At 38.6% G+C, this 21,754-nt stretch overlaps 1 protein-coding gene across 2 annotated transcripts in view; it reads right to left on the bottom strand.

Moving 5' to 3' along the window:
* LOC126184826 (26S proteasome non-ATPase regulatory subunit 2) overlaps positions 1-21,754 on the bottom strand; it is a 126,714-nt gene that overhangs the window by 9,304 nt on the left and 95,656 nt on the right. Inside the window, exons 12-14 of one of the 2 annotated variants that reach the window (XM_049927409.1) lie at positions 17,007-17,234; positions 13,807-13,991; positions 7,117-7,322 (exon numbers count right to left, since the gene is read on the bottom strand). In XM_049927409.1, the coding sequence (XP_049783366.1) occupies positions 7,117-7,322; positions 13,807-13,991; positions 17,007-17,234 (619 nt within the window). The remainder of the gene's footprint in view (positions 1-7,116; positions 7,323-13,806; positions 13,992-17,006; positions 17,235-21,754) is intronic. The other variant, XM_049927410.1, reaches the window with a different exon arrangement.

Genomic DNA, 21,754 nt, shown 5'->3' with positions numbered 1-21,754 from the left:
CAATTTGTGATGAAGCTATCTTTGCTTCCGTAATAACTTTCTAACACAGCAGCTCTGTTTAATTCCTCACAGCATTTCATGGCACATGCATGCACAAGGAAACTGTAGAATACTCTTGAATTTTATACACCGATAGTCCAAAGTTTCAGCTGCAGGGGCAGTTAATCTACAACTTGTTTGTCATTGTACTTGTTAAGCAGAAATATTTTCTTATCTTTTTTTAACAGTCTTCAAAAAACTGTAGTATTTGATGCAATCTCAGCATTATGATCATCAATTCCTTGCTCTATTTTAACTGAATTCAAATGTTTGTATCTTTTAGTTACTAGGAGATCTAAGACGTTTGGGTCTTTAACCATTTTTGTTCAAGAATCTTCAGAAAAGACATTTATAACAGTCCCAAACAAGTTTCTGTCCCTGGCACATATTATACATTGCCGAGTTGAAATATCTACCACATCATGCTCAGGAAATTTGAGTACAGTACTCTCCAAGTTTTCTCTGAAATGTTCTGCCACTGCAGTTCCCAAGACAAGTGATCTACAAATCATTTTTGACCCACCTTTGATGCATACAAAATTATTACACATTTGGAATCTGTAATGACTCCATTAGAAATGACTGTATCTTTATAGCAATAAATATGCCACCATCACCTACAACACACTTATCCTCACAATATATATGTCAATCAAAATTTGAGATTTTGTTACCATTTACTTAAGGTTTTGTTAATATTTCTGTTCCTATTTGAATGTAGCCATTGTTAGCATTCATAAGAAAGACTAATTCTATGACCTTACTATGATCACTCTCAAGGATTCCTAACACAAAGTCTAGATCATCTTTTTCTTAGCTGGAATTACAAATGTTCTCCTCTGTAATTAATCAAGCTGATATATTTCCACACCAGACTTGACATATATATCTCATCACTGGATCTATGGAGGGCTTTCTGACGTATGAAAACCACATGTGCACAACACACATTAGACTATATTACAAAACTTTTCTACTCATAAGTAACATTTTGTAATTTCTAACAACAAAAAGCTTAGAAACTGTATATTGGCGCATTAATACAATGAGTATTAGGTTTCAAGCTCCCCCTATTGATCAGTTGAATAAATGGTTCTCAGGAGTCCAATCAGATATGATTCTGTAATTCCCAAAATGAAAAAGGTACATTGAAAATCATCAGTCCCATACACAGGGATATAGCATACAAGATGACAGCCAGCAATTTCTCTGCTCCATTTCGTGTGTAGCAACAATCCAAATTTCTACCAATGCAGCTACTATGTGGTGCCGAGACTGAGACCCAAGTAACAGTAGCTGGGAGCAGCAGAAATGGCAACCAAAGAGGCAAGTACAGAAGGTATCCTCTGTATATTTGCTACAAACTCACTCATTGCAATATACTAGCCTCAGCTCACCCAGCAGCCAGAAATGCGAAGATTTTAAGCCACAGTGTATTTCCTTCAGCACCCATCCATCAGCCTTTGCTACCCAACAATTAGTGCAACAAAGTATCATCAATTACTGAACATTATGAAGCTATATGCATGTTCACCACATAAAACATGTCAGCTGTAAGGGTCTGTTTCACAGTTATTTTGGTACGATGCAACTTGGACTGCAAAATTATGCTGTGACATCAGTGTGTTGGCAGAACTGATGTTTGCGTCCTAGTTGCCACATCGGCTATTCAACTTTTCTGTTGGTTCTTACTACAGGTACAACCCGCATTACTGCAATAAACCCACTGTCAATTATGACATGGTCAATGGAGACCTGACGGCAGGAATGGTTTAGGTCACGCAGAGTCTGAACACTGATGAAATGCAGGGCACAAAAGAAACCATTTGTAGGCCTATTCACATTTTTTAAACTTTTTGTTTCACTTCCATTCAAAATATGAATATAGTGCTTCATAAAACTTCGCAAGCTACTCACTGTTCCAGCTTTGTACAATGACTCACATTACTGGCAACAGATAGTTGCCTGCTACTGTAGGCATCAAACTGTACAGACTATCTCGAAACCAACTTATACAAACTATCTTAAAATTTATCATGAACTATTACAACTCACGTTAAAAACCAGAATGCTCTGTACCATAAATTAATAAAGCTTAAGTCTCAGGACAGAGCAAAATTTGCAACAAACACCACAGGAAGAGCCAATGCTAATACATTGTAACAGACTGCTTAGGAAACCCTGATCTATGAAATGTTTAGTCGGGGAAGCTGGATACCTAACACTACTACATTCAGTAGTAAAAAATGAATGCAATACTATATCTGAATGGGTTAAACATTAAAACACACATAAAAAGGAGGAGGAGGAGATTAGCGTTTAACGTCCCGTTGACAATGAGGTCATTAGAGACGGAGCGCAAGCTTGGGGGAGGGAAGTATGGGGAAGGAAATCGGCCATGCCCTTTCAAAGGAACCATCCTGGCATTTGCCTGAAGCGATTTAGGGAAATCACGGAAAACCTAAATCAGGATGGCCGGAGACGGGATTGAACCATCATCCTCTCGAATGCGAGTCCAGTGTGCTAACCACTGCGCCACCTTGCTCGGTCACACACATAAAAAGTTCACAGAGTTGCACTGAAACATAGTAGACCAAACCTACTGTAAAGACACGCTGGATGAATTTAAAATCAGAGAAAGATACATAAAAAAAAGGAATCACAAAACAGCACTACAGTACCTAAATTGTCACTAACTGTAATACATATAAATTTTGGTTATCAAACTGTTTTGCTTAGTAGGACTTCATCATTTACTGTGAAGGTACAGCAACAAATGATTTTTAGGCCACCTTTGTTAACAATGTAAAGCAAACAGCTTCTGTGCACAGTACTGTGATGTAAGTTCTTAATTATGCACAGTAGACCAGAGTGGTACATAAACATCGAAAGAAAATATCTGTGCCAGTTTGTAACACATAGAATATGGTTTAATAAAGCACTCACAAAAACCGTGTTTGTCAAATGTTCAAAAATCCACACAATCTTATGCCAATTACCTATTATTTCTAGTTCTGTACAACCATGCACATTTAAAGTCATATTCCTAGACAGTGTTATAACTTTCAAAACCGGAAATGATTAATTTTCTCCAAAAAACTGGGCATGAGGCCACGGGACCTATAGTATGCACTGCCTAGTGACCAAAGCAGCAGTGAGTTAAAATTGGACTCTGCTGATCAGATACTCTGCATTGTGGATAGACATCACTTGTTTGGTAAAATACTCCCGAAAGAAGGTGCTTGAGGAAAAACACAAGTTGACTGATAAGTTTCAAATTTGTATTAAAACAGAGCATAATTTAAGGAGCACGACTACTGACAAACACGATTAATGTAATAGTTTTATTCTAAGTTCCAAATATATGCATCATGCAATTGTTTGATGACAGCTACCTGCGTGATCAGTGTCACATATTTTGTAGAAACATTACAAGAGCCACAGGCCCAATATGAGAGCGAAGACAAGAAATTCTCACGTAGGCATGTAAATGATATTTTGTTTTTGTTATGTTAGTACATGTTACAAACACCAGAAGTAAAGTATTGAATTTTATCTGCAGACTGATTTGTTTATATTGTATTTTAAGCAGCAGAATTAGTGCTCTCTCTCTCTCTCTCTCTCTCTCTCTCTCTCTCTCTCTCTCTCTCTCTCTCTCTCTCTCTCTGCAAGTCTGCTCCTTGGTTTTCTACATTTATGAAGTAGGTGACTGAACTCAAATGTGCTTTTACTTCTCTTTAAAATGATCCATGACAAAGATGATTTCCCAGAACTGTGACCACAGATTAAAACACCGAGAAATTCCACAATTTAATCATCAATTTAAGGTGCATAAAACAGCTGAACACATAAGTACACCAGAAGAAGAAATACAGGTTATTTTACATAAAAAATAATGAAAAAACTTTGTGCACAATGGCTGTTATATTTTTTCAATGCTGACAAAAAGCAAATTCATGCACAAGCAGGACTTTGAAATAGTTTCACATTCAACCTATTTTACAGATGTGACTCCAGTAATGTGCGAACCATTTTAAAAAGAATTTAAGTAACACTGTGCATTGATCCACTGGATGAGATGCACAGCTACTATTTATGGAAATGAAATGGCAATGAAAGCCCAATAAAAAGTAGGCCAAACACCATAGCTAGTGTTTACTAGGATGCAAGAGGGATTCTTCTCCTTACTGAATGCCTTGCAAAAGGTAAAATAATAACAAAATAATGACTGATACGTATTACAAAAATCTTCTCTATCAATGGGATGTGGAAAAAAAATTACACATGAAGATCGATGGATTGCATCCCAAGCAATGCATCAATACACAAAGGTGTTTTGGAAACTGGAGAAATCGGGTATTTGGAAGCTTAGGGAGGTTACAGCGAAGGGTATACTTTCCAGAATCATATTTTGTAGGCAGAATATACTGACTGGAAACACACCTGACAAAATTAATTGACGTAAAATAGGACCACATCAATAAAGAAGTCTTTCACTGCCACAGCAAGAAACTTTCAAGCTGACCCTTACACAAAATTTTTTGTAACAGGGAATTATCCAAACACATTATATTTTCTATCAAATTATTATTTATCAAACTCAGCAAGCTGTTGCGTCTCATGAGGGGCTACAAGATTCATTTAATTCTGTGCCTATTAAGGATTTTGCTGGTTCTTCTAGAGATGTCAATAAACATGACAAGTATGCCATTTTCATTTTATTCATCATATGAATTCCACTGCCACTCTTGTAATTAGATAATGAGTGATGAGAGATGGTGAGATGGACAGTATGTTGCAAATAATCAAAAAAGAACAAAGTGCAAGAATATTACTAGCATTACATTTGAGAATATTATTGAATATGTTACTTTATTCAGGGTATTGGGTGAATAGTACTAACTAATGCTGTCATCAGTTCAACTGGCTCACTATTCAGGCTTCACAAGAAGATGCACCATTAAGATTAACAGTGCTTTATCAACATTGTGTGCTTTTATGTATCCACCTATATGTACAATTCTTTTAAATATTTCACTGACTGACCCAGCTGTCTTCATCAAGTGTTGTAGCTAATTGCCCTGTGTGTGCTTATGGCCCAGACAGCAACTATACTGTTTCAGCTATTTGGATGATGGCAGAGTTTCATGATAATTAAGCAGCAAGTTAAACCTTTGCAACTTTTGTCACTGACACATTTCTTCGAGAATGCGATGACTGAAAAGGAAAATGTTACATCAAAGCTCCTCACTGATATAATGAAAGAAATTATACAAAGCACTCACCACATTTGAACAGGGTCATCTTCAACAAGATTTAATATTACTTTAATAGAGTGGCTCTGTCATATTATCTAGAAACAGCTTGTCTTGGCCATGACCAACATGTCTAGCAAGGTGGCACAGAAGTTAGGACAATGGACTCATATTTGGGAGAAAGTATGCTCAAAAACATAGGTAGCTATCCTGATACAGATGTGCCTAATCACTTCAGGCAAATGATAGGGTCTTTTATCAAAAGGATTATGGCCAATTTCCCATCCCATTCCTGTTTAAGTTTAGGCATCATCTGTAAGTAAATCAATCAATCTGTAAGTAAATCAATGCTGACAAGATGTCAAACTCTGATCAAATGACTTGACTGGCAAAGCCCTCAGGAAAAACTTGGCTTTTTGTAAGACAAGTTCACCTTAAACAAACACTGTTACATGTTTACCTGAATGAGTGGCTGTTCTGTCATGACTAGGTTGGTTGTTTTGGGGAAGGAGACCAGACAGCGAGGTCATCAGTCTCATCGGATTAGGGAAGGACGGGGAAGGATGTCGGCCGTGCCCTTTGAAAGGAACCATCCCGGCATTTGCCTGGAGCGATTTAGGGAAATCACGGAAAACCTAAATCAGGATGGCCGGACGCGGGATTGAACCGTCGTCCTCCCGAATGTCATGACTAGGGAGTACCAAGGATCTCACCCTATCATAAACAATAAACATGATGGTTATTAGAATTTTTAAATTTCCTCGTTCAGCGAAAAAGTGGAATCCCTTTTTCAAGTATCCTTAGTACATATGTTTGAGGAGGATGTTTTAGAATTATTCAAATGGCTCTAAGCACTATGGGACTTAACATCTGAGGTCATCAGTCCACTAGACTTAGAACTACTTAAACTTAACTAAACTTAACTAACCTAAGGACATCACACACATCCATGCCCGAGGCAGGATTCGAACCTGCGACCGTAGCAGCAGCAGGGTTCGAGACTGAAGTGCCTAGAACCGCTCAGTCACAGTGGCCGGGTTTAGAATTATTCAGATATATACCAGCTTATACACACTTTTATCTTCTTCTTATTCTTCATTACTACTACTACTGCTACTGCTGCTGCTACTACTACTACTACTACTACTACTACTACTACTACTAATAATAATAATAATAATAATAATTACAACAACTAACTCTACTACTGTGATTCTTCAGTTTCTCTCGGTGTATTTCTTGCTCGAACAGTCCACGGGTGTACTGCCGGTCCATAGTGTCCAACGGACACAATATTTTGGCAATCAGACATGTCGCCATTGTCAGGCTATTGAAACTCGTACCAGGGATGGACTCATCAACCAAGATTACGGCTACAACCTCAGCAGGGCATGGGAACCAGCACTGAGTCTAATTAAAAAGACGCTCAGCAAAGGAAACGAATGGGCAACTAGGGTGGATGAGGCAATTACACCGACGCCACCACAGACGTCGATGCCAGCATCTCACCGACACGCTGATGCATGGGCGCGCAGAGATTTAAGATGGCCACCCGCCCTCAGGCCTGACGATGGCGATATGTCTAATCACCGAAATATTGTGCCCGTTGGACACTACGGACCGGCAGTACACTCGTGGTCTGTTCGAGCAACTCTACTACTACTATAGTTACAGCTACTATTGTCATAATACTGTAATCAGTTTTTGTATAATACAAAAACTATTACTATTGGATAGATTTAACTTTCAATTAAACAACAAAAGAAATTTATAATTGCTTTTAAGTCTCAATAACTAAATGTACATGTGAAAGAACACTTACTGTTTTTGACATCAAGGAATCCAACTAGAGTAGCAAGCAATCCGGCAAGTGCTACTGGGCTTAACAACTGACGATCACTGTGGTATGGACTGAGGGTTAATGTGCCCTTACCAAGATGAGTCAAGCCCTGCGCTATGCGGACCATGAAGAGATTATTGGGATCCTTCCCATGGAATTGGGCCAATTGACGCAACATTGCGCTAAGCCTGAAACAGTTCCTTCATGTATTTTCAGATACTCATAAAATCACAGTATTAACAGTGGTTGAGTTGCATGGTTGTGGATTAAATCACGGGGGAGAAAAAAGAAAAACAGCACATAACCATTTTTTTATATAACTTGATTTATGCCAATGTGCATTTCAGGTTTCTAGTTGCAGAATAAAAGTCAGTGTAGCATTCAAAATACGGTTGAATAAAAATGTAGTGCTGATTATAACATAAATGTATTACACCAACTGGAGATGGATGAAGACCTGAAACAAACCTCAGCATAAATAGAGTTATATAGGAAACAGCTAGCTGTTGCATTTCTTGATTAAGTAAAAAAAATAGTGTCAGAAAATTAAAGAGCAACCTATATCAATGTCAGCAATTGAGTTCTGGCAAAAAAAAAAAAAAATTGGCAGTAGGGTGGACAGTAACAACAACAGCGCAACTTCCAGGATTCTCAATACTTCATTTGGGTGTATGTGAAAGGCAAGGGAGTGGGGAGGCAAAAATTAGAGAACAGTTGTAAATACAAAAGATTATCACAAGTCACCTGCCTTTCTCTACCTGTATGTTTAAAGGGAAAGGGGGGGGGGAGAATAAATGAATGAATGACACAAATGTGTTTGTTGCACATTATTTAACTTATTGTTAACCGATTTTCAGCTTATGTGGGCATCGATAAACAGCAACTGACCTTACTTATCAAAGACTAAAGCATAATGATGAAAAATGTTTGACATAAGAATGAAGTCAATATCTGTGTTGGAAATTTGCAGAAACAAATTTATCTTCAATAGAATAGATTCACATTATGTAAAACAGAGCGATAAAGTGAAATTAATCTTTTAATGAAGGAATACTCATTACAAAAGTGCAAATATCAGGGCAGGTTTACTAAATGTACAGGGTGTCATAGGAGGAATGGTCAATATTCAGCTATTTGACTGGAATGATCATTTGAAGTAAAACAGTCTTGTAAACATGGACTCTAAAATGCATACCTTAAGAGCTATGACCACTACTTCGATACTGTGAAAAAAATCTCTCCTACTGCATACTCTTTGCTTTCCATATTTTGAGAGGAGGTAGTATGGACCAATACAAGATAATTTTCTCTAGTAAAAAAGAGCTCTAAAAGAAATACCTTATGAGCTATGGGCACTTGTTCAGTAGAACAGATGTACTTTACAGTACCGAAGGTGAATAAGTGGTCGCAGCTATTAATGTATGCATTTTAGAGCCCATTGTTGCTAGACTCTCTCTTTTTTTTTTTTTTTTTTTTTTTGGATCGTTCCTGCTATTTCCCTGAATACTGAGCATTCCTCCTGGATATCTTGTATACAGGAAAAATAAAACACAACTAAAGACAAAAGGTGCATATGTGAAACTATTTAGTACACACAAAAATTCAAAATGCAGACAAGCAGAGCAGGAGGGATAGCAAGGGAAGCAGAAAGTACTGTTTTGAGGACTGTGTGAAGCTTAGGAGAGGTAAAATGATAGGCTGTGTTTGATCATTTAAAGTCAAGTGAAGACTGTGCGCCAGATATTTAACAATTTTTTTTAAAAGTTACCCAAATGAAGTACACTTCAGTGTATTAGTAGTGGTAATTACAAATTGTACTAGCTAACCCCACAAATTTATTTACATTGTTTAATTTGTATGTAAATAGTTACACAAATATTATTAACAAATTGCAACAAACAAATGACTAGCAACAATCTGACACTCCGAATTCTGAAAAAGAAACACAAGAAAACTGAGTGTGCTACTCAACTCAAATATTTTGGAAAACTTGCCTGGAAAAGACTGGTTATGAAATTCAATGCTGTAAAATGGAAACAGCATTTAGAATCAGAGAACATTTCTCAAATGAAATTACATCAGAAAATACACAAAACTGATACTGCAACACAGTCATCAAACAAGTGTGTCTTCTTGGAGCTGCAACATTCATTTCAAGCAGAAAGAAAGACATTGAAGAATCCCAAATAGGAGAATGATGAGTAAAATGGAAAATCTTAGATCCAAATTGCACTGTGACAGAACACGCAGACTAACCACAAATAGGCAATTAAAAAGTGACCTCAGTACTCATTAGACTTTGTGAGAGAGCATTATGGGGCACTCCACGGAACTCACAGACTTCGAACGTGGTCAGGTGATTGTGTGTCACTTGTGTCATATGTCTGTATGTGAGATTTCCACACTCCTAAACATCCCTACATCCACCATTTCTGATGTGATAGTGAAGTGGAAACGTGAAGGGACATGTACATACAGCATACAGGCCGACCTCGTCTGTTGACTGACAAGAGACCGCTGACAGTTGAAGAGGGTCGTAATGTGTAATAAGCAGACATCTATCCACACCATCACACAGGAATGCAAACTGTATCAGGATCCACTGCAAGTACTATGACAGTTAGGCAGGAGGTGAGAAAACTTGGATTTCATGGTTGAGCGGCTACTCATAAGCCACACATCATGCTGGTAAATGCCAAACGACACCTCGCTTGGTATAAGGAGCGTAAACATTGGATGACTGAACAGTGGAAAAACGTTGTGTGGAGTGATGAATCATGATACACAATGTGGCAATCTGATGGCAGGGATGGGTATGGTGAATGCCCGGTGAATGTCATCTGCCAGTGTGTGTAGTGCCAACAGTAAAATTCGAAGGTGGTGGTAATTATGGTGTGGTCGTGTTTGTCATGGAGGGGGCTTGCACCCCTGTTGTTTTGTGTGGCACTATCACAGCACAGGCCTACATTGATGTTTTAAGCACCTTCTTGCTTCCCACTGTTGAACAGCAATTTAGAGATGGTAATTGCATCTTTCAACACAATCGAGCACCTGTTCATAACGGCCTGTGGCAGAGTGGTTACATGACAGTAACATCCCTGAAATGGACTGGTCTGCACAGAGTCCTGACCTGAATGCTATAGAACACCTTTGGGATGATTTGGAAGCCGACTTCATGCCAGGCCTCACCGACCGACATCAATACCTCTCCTCAGTGCAGCACTCTGTGAAGAATGGGCTGCCATTCCCCAAGAAACCTTCCAGTACCTGACTGAACATATGCCTGCGAGAGTGGAAGCTGTCATCAAGGCTAAGGATGGGCCAACACCATACTGAATTACAGCATTACCGATGGAGGGCATCATGAACTTGTAAGTCATTTTCTTCCAGGTGTAGTGTATATAACATTTGAATATTTAGAGAAAGCTTTTTAAAATGTTGACAGAATCCACTCATCAAAATTCTGAAGGTGGCAGGGATAAAACATATGGAGCGAGAGGTTATTTACAAATTGTGCGAAAGAGAGATTGCAGTTATGACAGTCAAAGAACATGGAAGATAAGCGTTTGTTGAGAAGGGAGTGAGACAGAGTTGTAGTTTCTCCACCACGTTATTCAATCTGTACATTGAGCAAGCAGAAAACGAAATGAAGGAGAAATTTGGAGAGGGAGTTGGGAAGAAAACTCAGATTGTAATTCTGTCAGAGACCACAAACAACTTGAAAGAATGGCTGAATGGAATGCATAGTGACTTGAAATGCAGTTATAAGATGAACATCAGTCAAATAGAACCTGGTAATGCTGAAGGAATTGGTTTAAAAAATGAGATACTAGAAGTAGTAGGGTTTTGCTATTTGGGCAGCAAAACATATGACAATGGCTAGAGTAAAGAGAATATAAATAGCATACTGTCAATAGCAAGTAAAGCATTTCTGAAAAAGAGGAACACTTTAACATCTAATATAATACAGGGTGATTCAAAAAGAATACCACAACTTTAGGAATTTAAAACTCTGCAACGACAAAAGGCAGAGCTAAGCACTATCTGTCGGCGAATTAAGGGAGCTATAAAGTTTCATTTAGTTGTACATTTGTTCGCTTGAGGCGCTGTTGACTAGGCGTCAGTGTCAGTTGATGCTAAGATGGCGACTGCTCAACAGAAAGCTTTTTGTGTTATTGAGTACGGCAGAAGTGAATCGACGACAGTTGTTCAGCATGCATTTCGAACGAAGTATGGTGTTAAACCTCCTGATAGGTGGTGTATTAAACGTTGGTATAAACAGTTTACAGAGAATGGGTGTTTGTGCAAAGGGAAAAGTTCTGGACGGCCGAGAACGAGTGATGAAAATGTAGCACGCATCCAGCAAGCCTTTGTTCGCAGCCCAGGAAAATCGACTCGCAGAGCTAGCAGAGAGCTGCAAATTCCACAATCAACTGTATGGAGAGTCCTACGAAAAAGGTTAGTTATGAAACCTTATCGTCTGAAATTGGTTCAAGCACTGTCTGCAGCTGATAAGATTAAAAGAATCGATTTCTGTGATTTTATCCTTGCTCAAATGGAAACCGATGAATCTTTCATTTCAAAGATTGTGTTTAGTGATGAAGCAACTTTCCACACTAATGGGAAAGTCAACCGTCACAATGTCTGTATATGGGGCACTGAGAATCCGCGGGAAACAACTCAGTATGAACGTGACTCGCCTAAGGTGAACATTTTCTGTGCCATTTCAGCCAATAAAGTTTTTGGTCCCTTTTTCTTCGAAGGTGCTACTGTAACTGGACTACAGTATCTGGAGATGTTAGAGAATTGGCTGTTCCCTCAGCTCGAACAAGAAGCACAACAATTCATATTTCAGCAGGATGGAGCGCCACCACATTGGCACTTATCTGTCTGTAACTATCTGAACGTCAACTACCTGAGGCGATGGATCGGCCATCAGGCAGCCCGTGACAGAGCACTTCATCACTGGCTTCCAAGAAGCCCTGATCTTACCCCCTGTGATTTTTTCTTATGGGGGTATGTTAAGGATCTGGTGTTTCGGCCACCTCTCCCAGCCACCATTGATGATTTGAAACGAGAAATAACAGCAGCTATCCAAACTGTTACGCCTGATTTGCTACAGAGAGTGTGGAACGAGTTGGAGTATCGGGTTGATATTGCTCGAGTGTCTGGAGGGGGCCATATTGAACATCTCTGAACTTGTTTTTGAGTGAAAAAAAAAAAAACCTTTTTAAATACTCTTTGTAATGATGTATAACAGAAGGTTATATTATGTTTCTTTCAATAAATACACATTTTTAAAGTTGTGGTATTCTTTTTGAATCACCCTGTATATTTAACTGCTAGGAAGTATCTTCTGAATTATTTGTCAGAATGTAGCTTTGTGCAGAAGTGGAACAAGGAAGATAAACAACACAGACAAGAAGAGAACAGAAAACTTTTAAACTGTGGTTTTATTGAAGAAAACTGATAAGACGTTGTAATGTAATCGACCGTCGGAAATAAGGTTTATCTAAAGCGAAGAGTGTGATACCAATAGTAAGGAGTTGAAATAATTTCATGACTGTATTATGCTGCCAGAAAACGTGCTTAATTTATTAATTGAATTATGAATATGTTCTTTCGTAATAAATAATGAACTTGTTCAAGGTGTGTGTAAGGTCAGTAGGCCAAAGAAGCTAAGATGCGGGAATATCTGCAACTTCCGGACAGTCGTTGGCTTGCCTGCCACTTCTCTTTCAGTCTTGGAGGAAGACAGTCGTGCTTTTGTAATCAGTGATGTGCAACAGAGTTAGATAATCAATGTTGATAGTAAAAATGTTAAGAAGTGCAAACTTACATGGCAAATAATGTAGTTCAGAACAAAAAGTTTGAATAAATATAATGTTTAGCAAAAATTATTTCCAATCCGGTGGTGTTTATTTAAACAGAAGCCTTGTTTGATGTTGGAATGATCATTTTGCAGACAAAGAAAACGATGAAACCCCCTAGACAAACGAGATCTGCAGTTATTGGGTATGTAATCTTTCAGCAACTACTAACAAATTCCTGCTGAAATTGTGCTGGGACTGGACTTATGGTTCCCATTCAAATAGCTTATTGAATGGAAACCAATAACACGTGTGAATGCTGTCCTACCACACTATGCCACCAAAGGTTCTATAAACAATTATTCAGTTATTTAAGAAACCAGTAAGGTAACAACCCATACAATGTGTAGATTGGATAAGTTATGAAGAAGTTTTGAATCGAATTAGGGACAAAATAAATTTATGCCATAATTTAACTAAAAGAAATAATCAGTTGCCAGGACCCATCTGAGACATTAACAAATCGTCAATTTGGTACTGGAGAAAAGTGTGGTGGTTAAAAATTGTAGTGGGGAAACAAATGTTACACTACAGTGAGCAGTTTCAAGTGTATGGAGGTTATAGTAGTTATGTGGATATGAAGAGCATGAAGAGCTGCATCAAACTGGTCTCAGACTGAAAACTAAAAAAACAACACAAAAGGCCCAATGATCAAGTTAATAGACTGCCATCAAATTTTTTCAACAGATAATTAACTATTATTGCGGCTAGCTGTATGGTCGATGATGATGATGATGATAACATGTTTACAAAAGGAAGTTTACTTGTTATAAATTAAATACAATCATAAACTCCTACTGACCTGGCATTATTCGTGCCTGCACCTACGAGACCCATTGCAAAAATTGAATTGTGAGCAACTTCAGCATCACTATCATGTGAGAATTTACTCAATGTATCAAGAATATTCAATTTTGGATTTGACACAGAGATGAGTCCTAGTGCCAAAGGAACTGCTCTTCTGATCACAGGTTCACAGTACCTCAGCTGAAAGTAAAAGACAATCATATTATATGTAAATATACAGATACTATTTATCTTATGTTAAATGTCAAAATATTTTACTTTTAAGCTGAAAGTAATATAACTCTTCATTAACTATATTGGTTGTTTCATTATTTTAAATACTGCAGGTAGACACGTCAGTAAATATTATATGATGCTTTTTTTTTTTTAGCTCAAAAAAACGAATATGCAATAGTTTGGTCAGTTTTGGAAGAAAACTGGTCAAAACAATTGGGGATGAGATAAAATACCACACATTATGTAAGGCCTTATTTTCATTCAGTCTTGTACCATTTGCAGGGAGATACACTTTCACATACAGTATAACACAACAGAATATACAGTTCCACACCACTCTCTACTTCTTGTTTACAGAACTCACAGCTTACAGGACCATTTTTGCACCAGTGAAAAATCTCATTAACATGTTAAAATCTAACTAGAGTCCTCTATTATTGCTTATTGGCATTCCAAACAGCAAACACTGTATCAAACTTGTGAGGCAAATATTCAAAGAAATTATTCCCTTTATTTCAGAGGGAAATTATACCATTCATCATGAACAGCAATCTCCAGTGATAAAAAATTTACTGATGGCAGTATTCTAGCTGTAAAATGTCATCCAAAACCAGTTCCATGCATGTTCAAAAGTACCGGGCTATTACAAATGATTGAAGCAATTTCATAAATTCACTGTAGCTCCATTCATTGACATATGGTCACGACACACTACAGATACGTAGAAAAACTCATAAAGTTTTGTTCGGCTGAAGCCGCACTTCAGGTTTCTGCCTCCAGAGCGCTCGAGAGCGCAGTGATACAAAATGGCGACAGGAGCCGAGAAAGCATATGTCGTGCTTGAAATGCACTCACATCAGTCAGTCATCACAGTGCAACGACACTTCAGGATGAAGCTCAACAAAGATCCACCAACTGCTAACTCTATTCGGCAGTGGTATGCGCAGTTTAAAGCTTCTGGATGCCTCTGTAAGGGGAAATCAACGGGTCGGCCTGCAGTGAGCGAAGAAACGGTTGAATGCATGCGGGCAAGTTTCACGCGTAGCCCGCGGAAGTCTACGAATAAAGCAAGCAGGGAGTTAATCGTACCACAGCCGACGGTTTGGAAAATCTTATGGAAAAGGCTAAAGCAGAAGCCTTACCGTTTACAATTGCTACAAGCCCTGACACCCGATGACAAAGTCAAACGCTTTGAATTTTTGGCAACAGCTCATGGAAGAGGATGCGTTCTGTGCGAAACTTGTTTTCAGTGATGAAGCAACATTTTTTCTTAATGGTGAAGTGAACAGACACAATGTGCGAATCTGGGCGGTAGAGAATCCTCACGCATTCGTGCAGCAAATTCGCGGAAGGGTCACCACCCAGATTTTTGGCGAAATGTTTCATGTGCAACATGATAATGTACATGCTCACACTTTGTTGTTCCTTTGTAAATTTTTGGCCAAAAATACTACTGAGATGACGTCCCAGACTCCATATTCGACAGACATGGACCTATGTTACTTTTTTCTCTTCCCAAAATCCAGACAGCCTTAAAGGACCATCATTTTACAAGCGTATATGAGATTACAAATGCATCACTAAGCGAGGTAAAAGCTATTACAAAGATCAAGTTCTAGAAGTGTTTATGGATTGGAAAAAATGCTGGTATAAGTGTAGAATACCTCATGGGGACTATTTTGAAAGGGATGACATTGGTGTAGACTAATAAACAAAATTCTTCCCAAAAAACAAAAATTCTGATCTTTTTCCAACACCAGGCTGGGAAGCACCAGACATTTATTTGTTATCAGTTGCATTCCCAGCTATCCCTCAATAATCATTCTCACGGGGTATGAAAATGTTTTCCTCAGTCTATATCAACATGTTTTCACCAACACTGTAATTGTTCTGGCTAGTTTAGTCTATTCTAAACTTAATTCCGTAGTTTAACTTACTTGTCTCCTCTCTTTATTTCTTAGGCTGTATTTTCCCAACTGTGATAGTTATTAACCCTTTCGCTGCTATTGACATGCATACATGTCCTACTATGCCGTTCTCCAGGTGCTGTGGACATGTATACACATACCATTTTGGTTCTCTTACAGTACTGTGGATTTCTGTATGCTTCCAGAGCAGCTGACTCATTACTGATGTGGACAAGTTCCTTCCATATCTTGGTGAATAAAAAAGTTTAAGAGTATTTATCTGACAACATATGTGCCTCATTGTGTTCTATCATCTGCAAGAAACCTTGCTTCAATACCTTGAATCATTTATGAAATATGACGATTGTTATGCCCAAACGATTTGTGATGTGCAAAGAAATGAATGGACACATCGCATATGACCATCCATCGGATATAAAACCTAATTACTCGAGAACGAAACGAGATGTTGTTCTGCCCTCAATTTTAGATGAAATTTCAATATCTTATGTACATTTAATTCATTGCAATGTATGAGCTAAAATCAACTATGCAGTGTGTTTCTACCTCTGAAAACTCTTTAAAATTGCATGCAATATTTTACTGAATTTGATGCGGTGTACTCAGTATGATGGATAATCAGAAGAAATTCAGTTCTTTATCAAGTGGAGATATCAGACCATCAGACCATAAAATTTCAACTGTTTCCGAAAAATCGGATGATAAGTAATTCATACTGGCTGGTAAGCTCTCTCTCAGCACAGGCACCAGCATTTGGCAAGCAGTACAGTCATAACAGAAGCTTCCATCGGCACAGAATGGAATAGAGCACGTCCATAGCAGCGAAATGTTTAAGATTCTTACCATTACTGCTTTTCATCAAAAGTACATTTAAGCTCTTTTTTTAAAAAAAAAACCCTTGCTTAATTGTCAAGTGTTTTGACTAATGTCATTGTAATCACCCTACTGATGGAGTATTTTACAGTGTTAAACTCTCTTGACAGTAGTAGCTTAAAGTGAAGTGTGCAGAAAAAATATTTTATAACATATAATGTATTTCTATTATACTCACCAAGTGACCAAAAGTTCTGAAAGCCATCTCAGCACCAATTTCTTCACCCATGGCAATTAAAGCGATACCTAGAACAGCAACTGCTTGTCTAGGTGAAAGATCTACTTCATCTTTCTTGTCATCTTTTTTATCCTTTTCTTTTTCTTTCTCCTTGTCCTTATCTTTGTCCTTGTCTTTGTCCTTATCCTTTTCCTTGTCTTTATCTTTCTTATCTTCCTTCTTGTCCTCCTTAAACATACAAATGGACCTATTATTACATATAATACACGATAAACCAAACCAAGAATTCTTTTTCAATATATGAAAAGAAGAATCTGACCCTCAGTGGTGCCAGTATAATCCAGCAAATTAATTTTAATTCATGATATGATTGCATTAATTTAAATTACAAAACATAAGACAATATGCAAGGTCCAAATTGGAGGCAATTCAGCAGTTAATATAATGAGCTTGACACTGCCAAACCTTTTGTAAATTAGTGGACACCAGTGGTGTGCAGTGTAGAATGTGAACCACTGCTCCATGGAACCATGTAATTCAGATCAATAGTTTTACACTATTCCTCACCACAAGATGTGTTAGCATAGAGCGTGTAACAAAAGTATAGTTTTCAGACTATCTTATTTAATGATTTTGGTGGTCTTATCATAGTTTTCAATGTATTCTATGCTCACACTATCAGGAATGGTAACTGGTGAGGTCTAAGAAACCAGTTGATGTCAATGTTGTTCATTTAATGGAGCTGGTACTGTTCCAGTTTGATTTTGACTTGCTAAAAGGCACATGTGGATTGAGAAATTCATTCTGCAAACATTTTATAAAGCATGTGTTGTCACTTTGATGTTTATTACTGATATCAGGCACCATCAGTGCAGCCTCAGTAGGCCAAGCTTAAAAATATACCTGTAAGGTTTGAAACTAGTTGGCAAACATTAGTAGTCCAGATAACCTCAGAAGTTAAGTCACATATTGCTCAGAGCCATTAGTAGTCCATCTATTGACAGATTTGTTAATAAATGCTATGTGAAATTTAATAAAGCTGCTGGTTTCTTGTCAACAAAATGAAACTAGGGAAAAAAATATGAATTTATCGGCGAACAGGAGGACATTGGTAAGAGGTAACCAAAATGCATGAACATTCTCTGATCTGTTACAAAAATTATCAACAGCATGTATCCAAGAGTTTGTTGTATCTGTAATGAGAAGTTATTAAGGCTAAGTGAACTTTCTCAATATCAAAACTTGATCATCTGTACTACATTCCATCAATACATCCATTTTTGTTGTGTTTTGCTAAAGGTGATAATGTTGCAGAGTTTTGGCTGGGTTACATCTTGTAGCAGCATAATTAGTGCACTGACTTAAAGAAGGTTCTGTCTGTGGCAGTTCTTGGCTTTTTATAAGCAATACTGTCACCACAGGACAATTTCTCCTGGGCTTTCATACCAAAAACTGGATCTTCGAAGTCAGTGTACTAATTATGTTGCTGCAAGATGTGTGACCCCCAACAAAACATGCAATGTTATTACCTGGGATAAAACATGACCCCAACAAAATGTGCAGTATTATTACCTGGGATAAAATATAACAAAGGTGGATGAATTAACAGAATGTACAAGGTGTACAACTTTGCTTCCGCCGTTTTTAACCCAACATTTGTGGCTTTAATGAAACAAATTGGTTACACATGTATCATTCAAAGTATTTTCCATCACTGGCCACTACTTTCTCCCATTTTCGGGCAGTGTACGAATCCTGGTCGAAAGAATTGTTCATTTTTTGATGCAATCCATAAATTGATCCACTTTGTGACTTCTTCATGAAATCAGAAGTGTTGGTCACCCAGGCCATGCGGCATTGATCTAAACAGATGATGATAGGGAGCAATGTCTGGAGAATACGGCGGGTGGAGTAGGACTTCCCATTTTAATGTTTCCAAGTAAATTTTGACCTCTTTTACAATGTGGGGTCAAGCATTGTCGTGCTGCAAAATCACTTTATTGTGCCTCGCGCTGTATTGCGGCCATTTGTCTTTTAATGCTCTGCTAAAATGCATTAATTGCATTTGATAATGAGCACCTGCGATTGTTTCACTTGGTTTTAATACCTCATAGTATACGACGCCGAGCTGGTCCCACCAAATGCAGAGCATGATCTTGGAGCCGTGAATATTCAGTATGGCCGTCGAAGTGGAAGCATGGCCGGGATATCCCCATGGTTTTTTGCATTTAGGGTTTTGGTAATGAACCCATTTTTCGTCCCTGGTCACAATGCGATGCAGAAATCCCTTCCATTTTTGCCCCTGAAGCAACTGTTCACAAACACACAAATGCCGTTCAACATCTCTTGGTTTCAGCTCACACAGGACCCAAGTACCTTCTTTTTGAATCATGCCTGTAGCCTTGAGACGTTTTGAAATGGCTTGCTGTGTCACTCCCACTAATCGTGCCAATTCTTCTTGAGTCTGACGTGAGTCTTCACTTGGCAATGTCTCCAATTATGCATCTTCAAAAACATTCTTTCTTCCGCCACTATGCCAGTCTACGACGTTAAAATCACCATTCTTGAAGCGCTGAAACCACTCACGACACCTTCTTTCACTAATAACGTCCTTACCGTATGTACTTGAGAGCATTCAATGAGACTCGGCCACTGTTTTCTTCATATTGAAACAAGGCAGTAACACCTCATGCAAATGATGATAATAAGGCTCGTAAACTGACATTTTCAATCAAGAACAACCTTATGATGCAGACACAAATCGACTAATGTCTGGATGAGGTTATGTTGACCGAGGTCCAAGCTAACTGCCTGACATCTGTGATCTGTTTCTTTCGACCGCTACTTACTGCTGTCGCCACCTATCGGCAAACAGAGGAAGCAAAGTTATACACCTTGTGGTTCAGGCAGTCATCAGATTTTTATGCTGTACAAGTTAACTCAGTATCATCACTAAATTCTCATTACATTCTAAATGCTTACTTTTTGTTGCAACCATTTGTTTGGACATGAGGATTAATACAGCAAACGAACAAAAGCTCAATGCCACAGGCACTGATTTCGTACCAGTTGTTTCTTACACTGCCAGCCCAAAAGGACTCCCTTCCAAGGCAACAATACAAGGAATCCATTTCCATGTTCCATTCAACTATTTTGAACACTGTCAATAAAGGTTTCTAACAAAGTTAGTTACAGCCAGATGCAGTTCTATATTGTATTTCACTTTAAAGTACAGGGCTATTACAAATTATTGAAGCGATTTTGTAAATTCACTGTAGCTCCATTCATTGACATATGGTCACGACATACTACAGGTACGTAGAAAAACTCATAAAGTTTTGTTCGGCTGAAGCCGCACTTCAGGTTTCAGCCGCCAGAGCGCTCGAGAGCGCAGTGAGACAAAATGGCGACAGGAGCCGAGAAAGCGCATGTCGTGCTTGAAATGCACTCACATCAGTCAGTCATAACAGTGCAACGACACTTCAGGACAAAGTTCAATAAAGATCCACCAACTGCTAACTCCATTCGGCAGTGGTATGCGCAGTTTAAAGCTTCTGGATGCCTCTGTAAGGGGAAATCAACGGGTCGGCCTGCAGTGAGCGAAGAAATGGTTGAACGCGTGCAGGCAAGTTTCACGCGTAGCCCGCGGAAGTCTACGAATAAAGCAAGCAGGGAGCTAATCGTACCACAGCCGACGGTTTGGAAAATCTTATGGGAAAGGCTAAAGCAGAAGCCTTACCGTTTACAATTGCTACAAGTCCTGACACCCGATGACAAAGTCAAACGCTTTGAATTTTCGGCGCGGTTGCAACAGCTCATGGAAGAGGATGGGAAACTTGTTTTCAGTGATGAAGCAACAGTTTTTTCTTAATGGTGAAGTGAACAGACACAATGTGTGAATCTGGGCGGTAGAGAATCCTCACGCATTCGTGCAGCAAATTCACAATTCACCAAAAGTTAACGTGTTTTGTGCAATCTCACGGTTTAAAGTTTACGGCCCCTTTTTCTTCTGCGAAAAAAACGTTACAGGACACGTGTATCTGGACATGCTGGAAAATTGGCTCATGCCACAACTGGAGACCGACAGCGCTGACTTCATCTTTCAACAGGATGGTGCTCCACCGCACTTCCATCATGATGTTCGGCATTTCTTAAACAGGAAATTGGAAAACCGATGGATCGGCCGTGGTGGAGATCATGATCACCAATTCATGTCATGGCCTCCTCGCTCTCCCGACTTAACCCCATGCGATTTCTTTCTGTGGGGTTATGTGAAAGATTCAGTGTTTAAACCTCCTCTACCAAGAAACGTGCCAGAACTGCGAGCTCGCATCAACGATGCTTTCGAACTCATTGATGGGGACATGCTGCGCCGAGTGTGGGAGGAACTTGATTATCGGCTTGATGTCTGCCGAATTGCTAAAGGGGCACATATCGAACATTTGTGAATGCCTAAAAAAACTTTTTGAGTTTTTGTATGTGTGTGCAAAGCATTGCAAAAATATCTCAAATAATAAAGTTATTGTACAGCTGTGAAATCGCTTCAATCATTTGTAACAACCCTGTAAATATGTTTGTTTGAATAACAGTCCATGCTGACAGTCTCAGATGTAGCTAGTGCTACAGAAACAATATCAAGTTTTTGTCAACTTTATGAGCAAAGTAACAGCTGTAAAAAGGGATTCATCAAATAGTCATCCCAATACATTCCTGGAATACTGGCAATTCAGAAATCATTTTTGTAAGAA

The sequence above is a fragment of the Schistocerca cancellata genome, chromosome 4 (assembly GCF_023864275.1).
Source record: "Schistocerca cancellata isolate TAMUIC-IGC-003103 chromosome 4, iqSchCanc2.1, whole genome shotgun sequence".
NCBI classification, from domain to species: Eukaryota; Metazoa; Arthropoda; class Insecta; order Orthoptera; family Acrididae; genus Schistocerca; species Schistocerca cancellata.
This window is presented reverse-complemented; position numbering and strand designations above follow the sequence as displayed.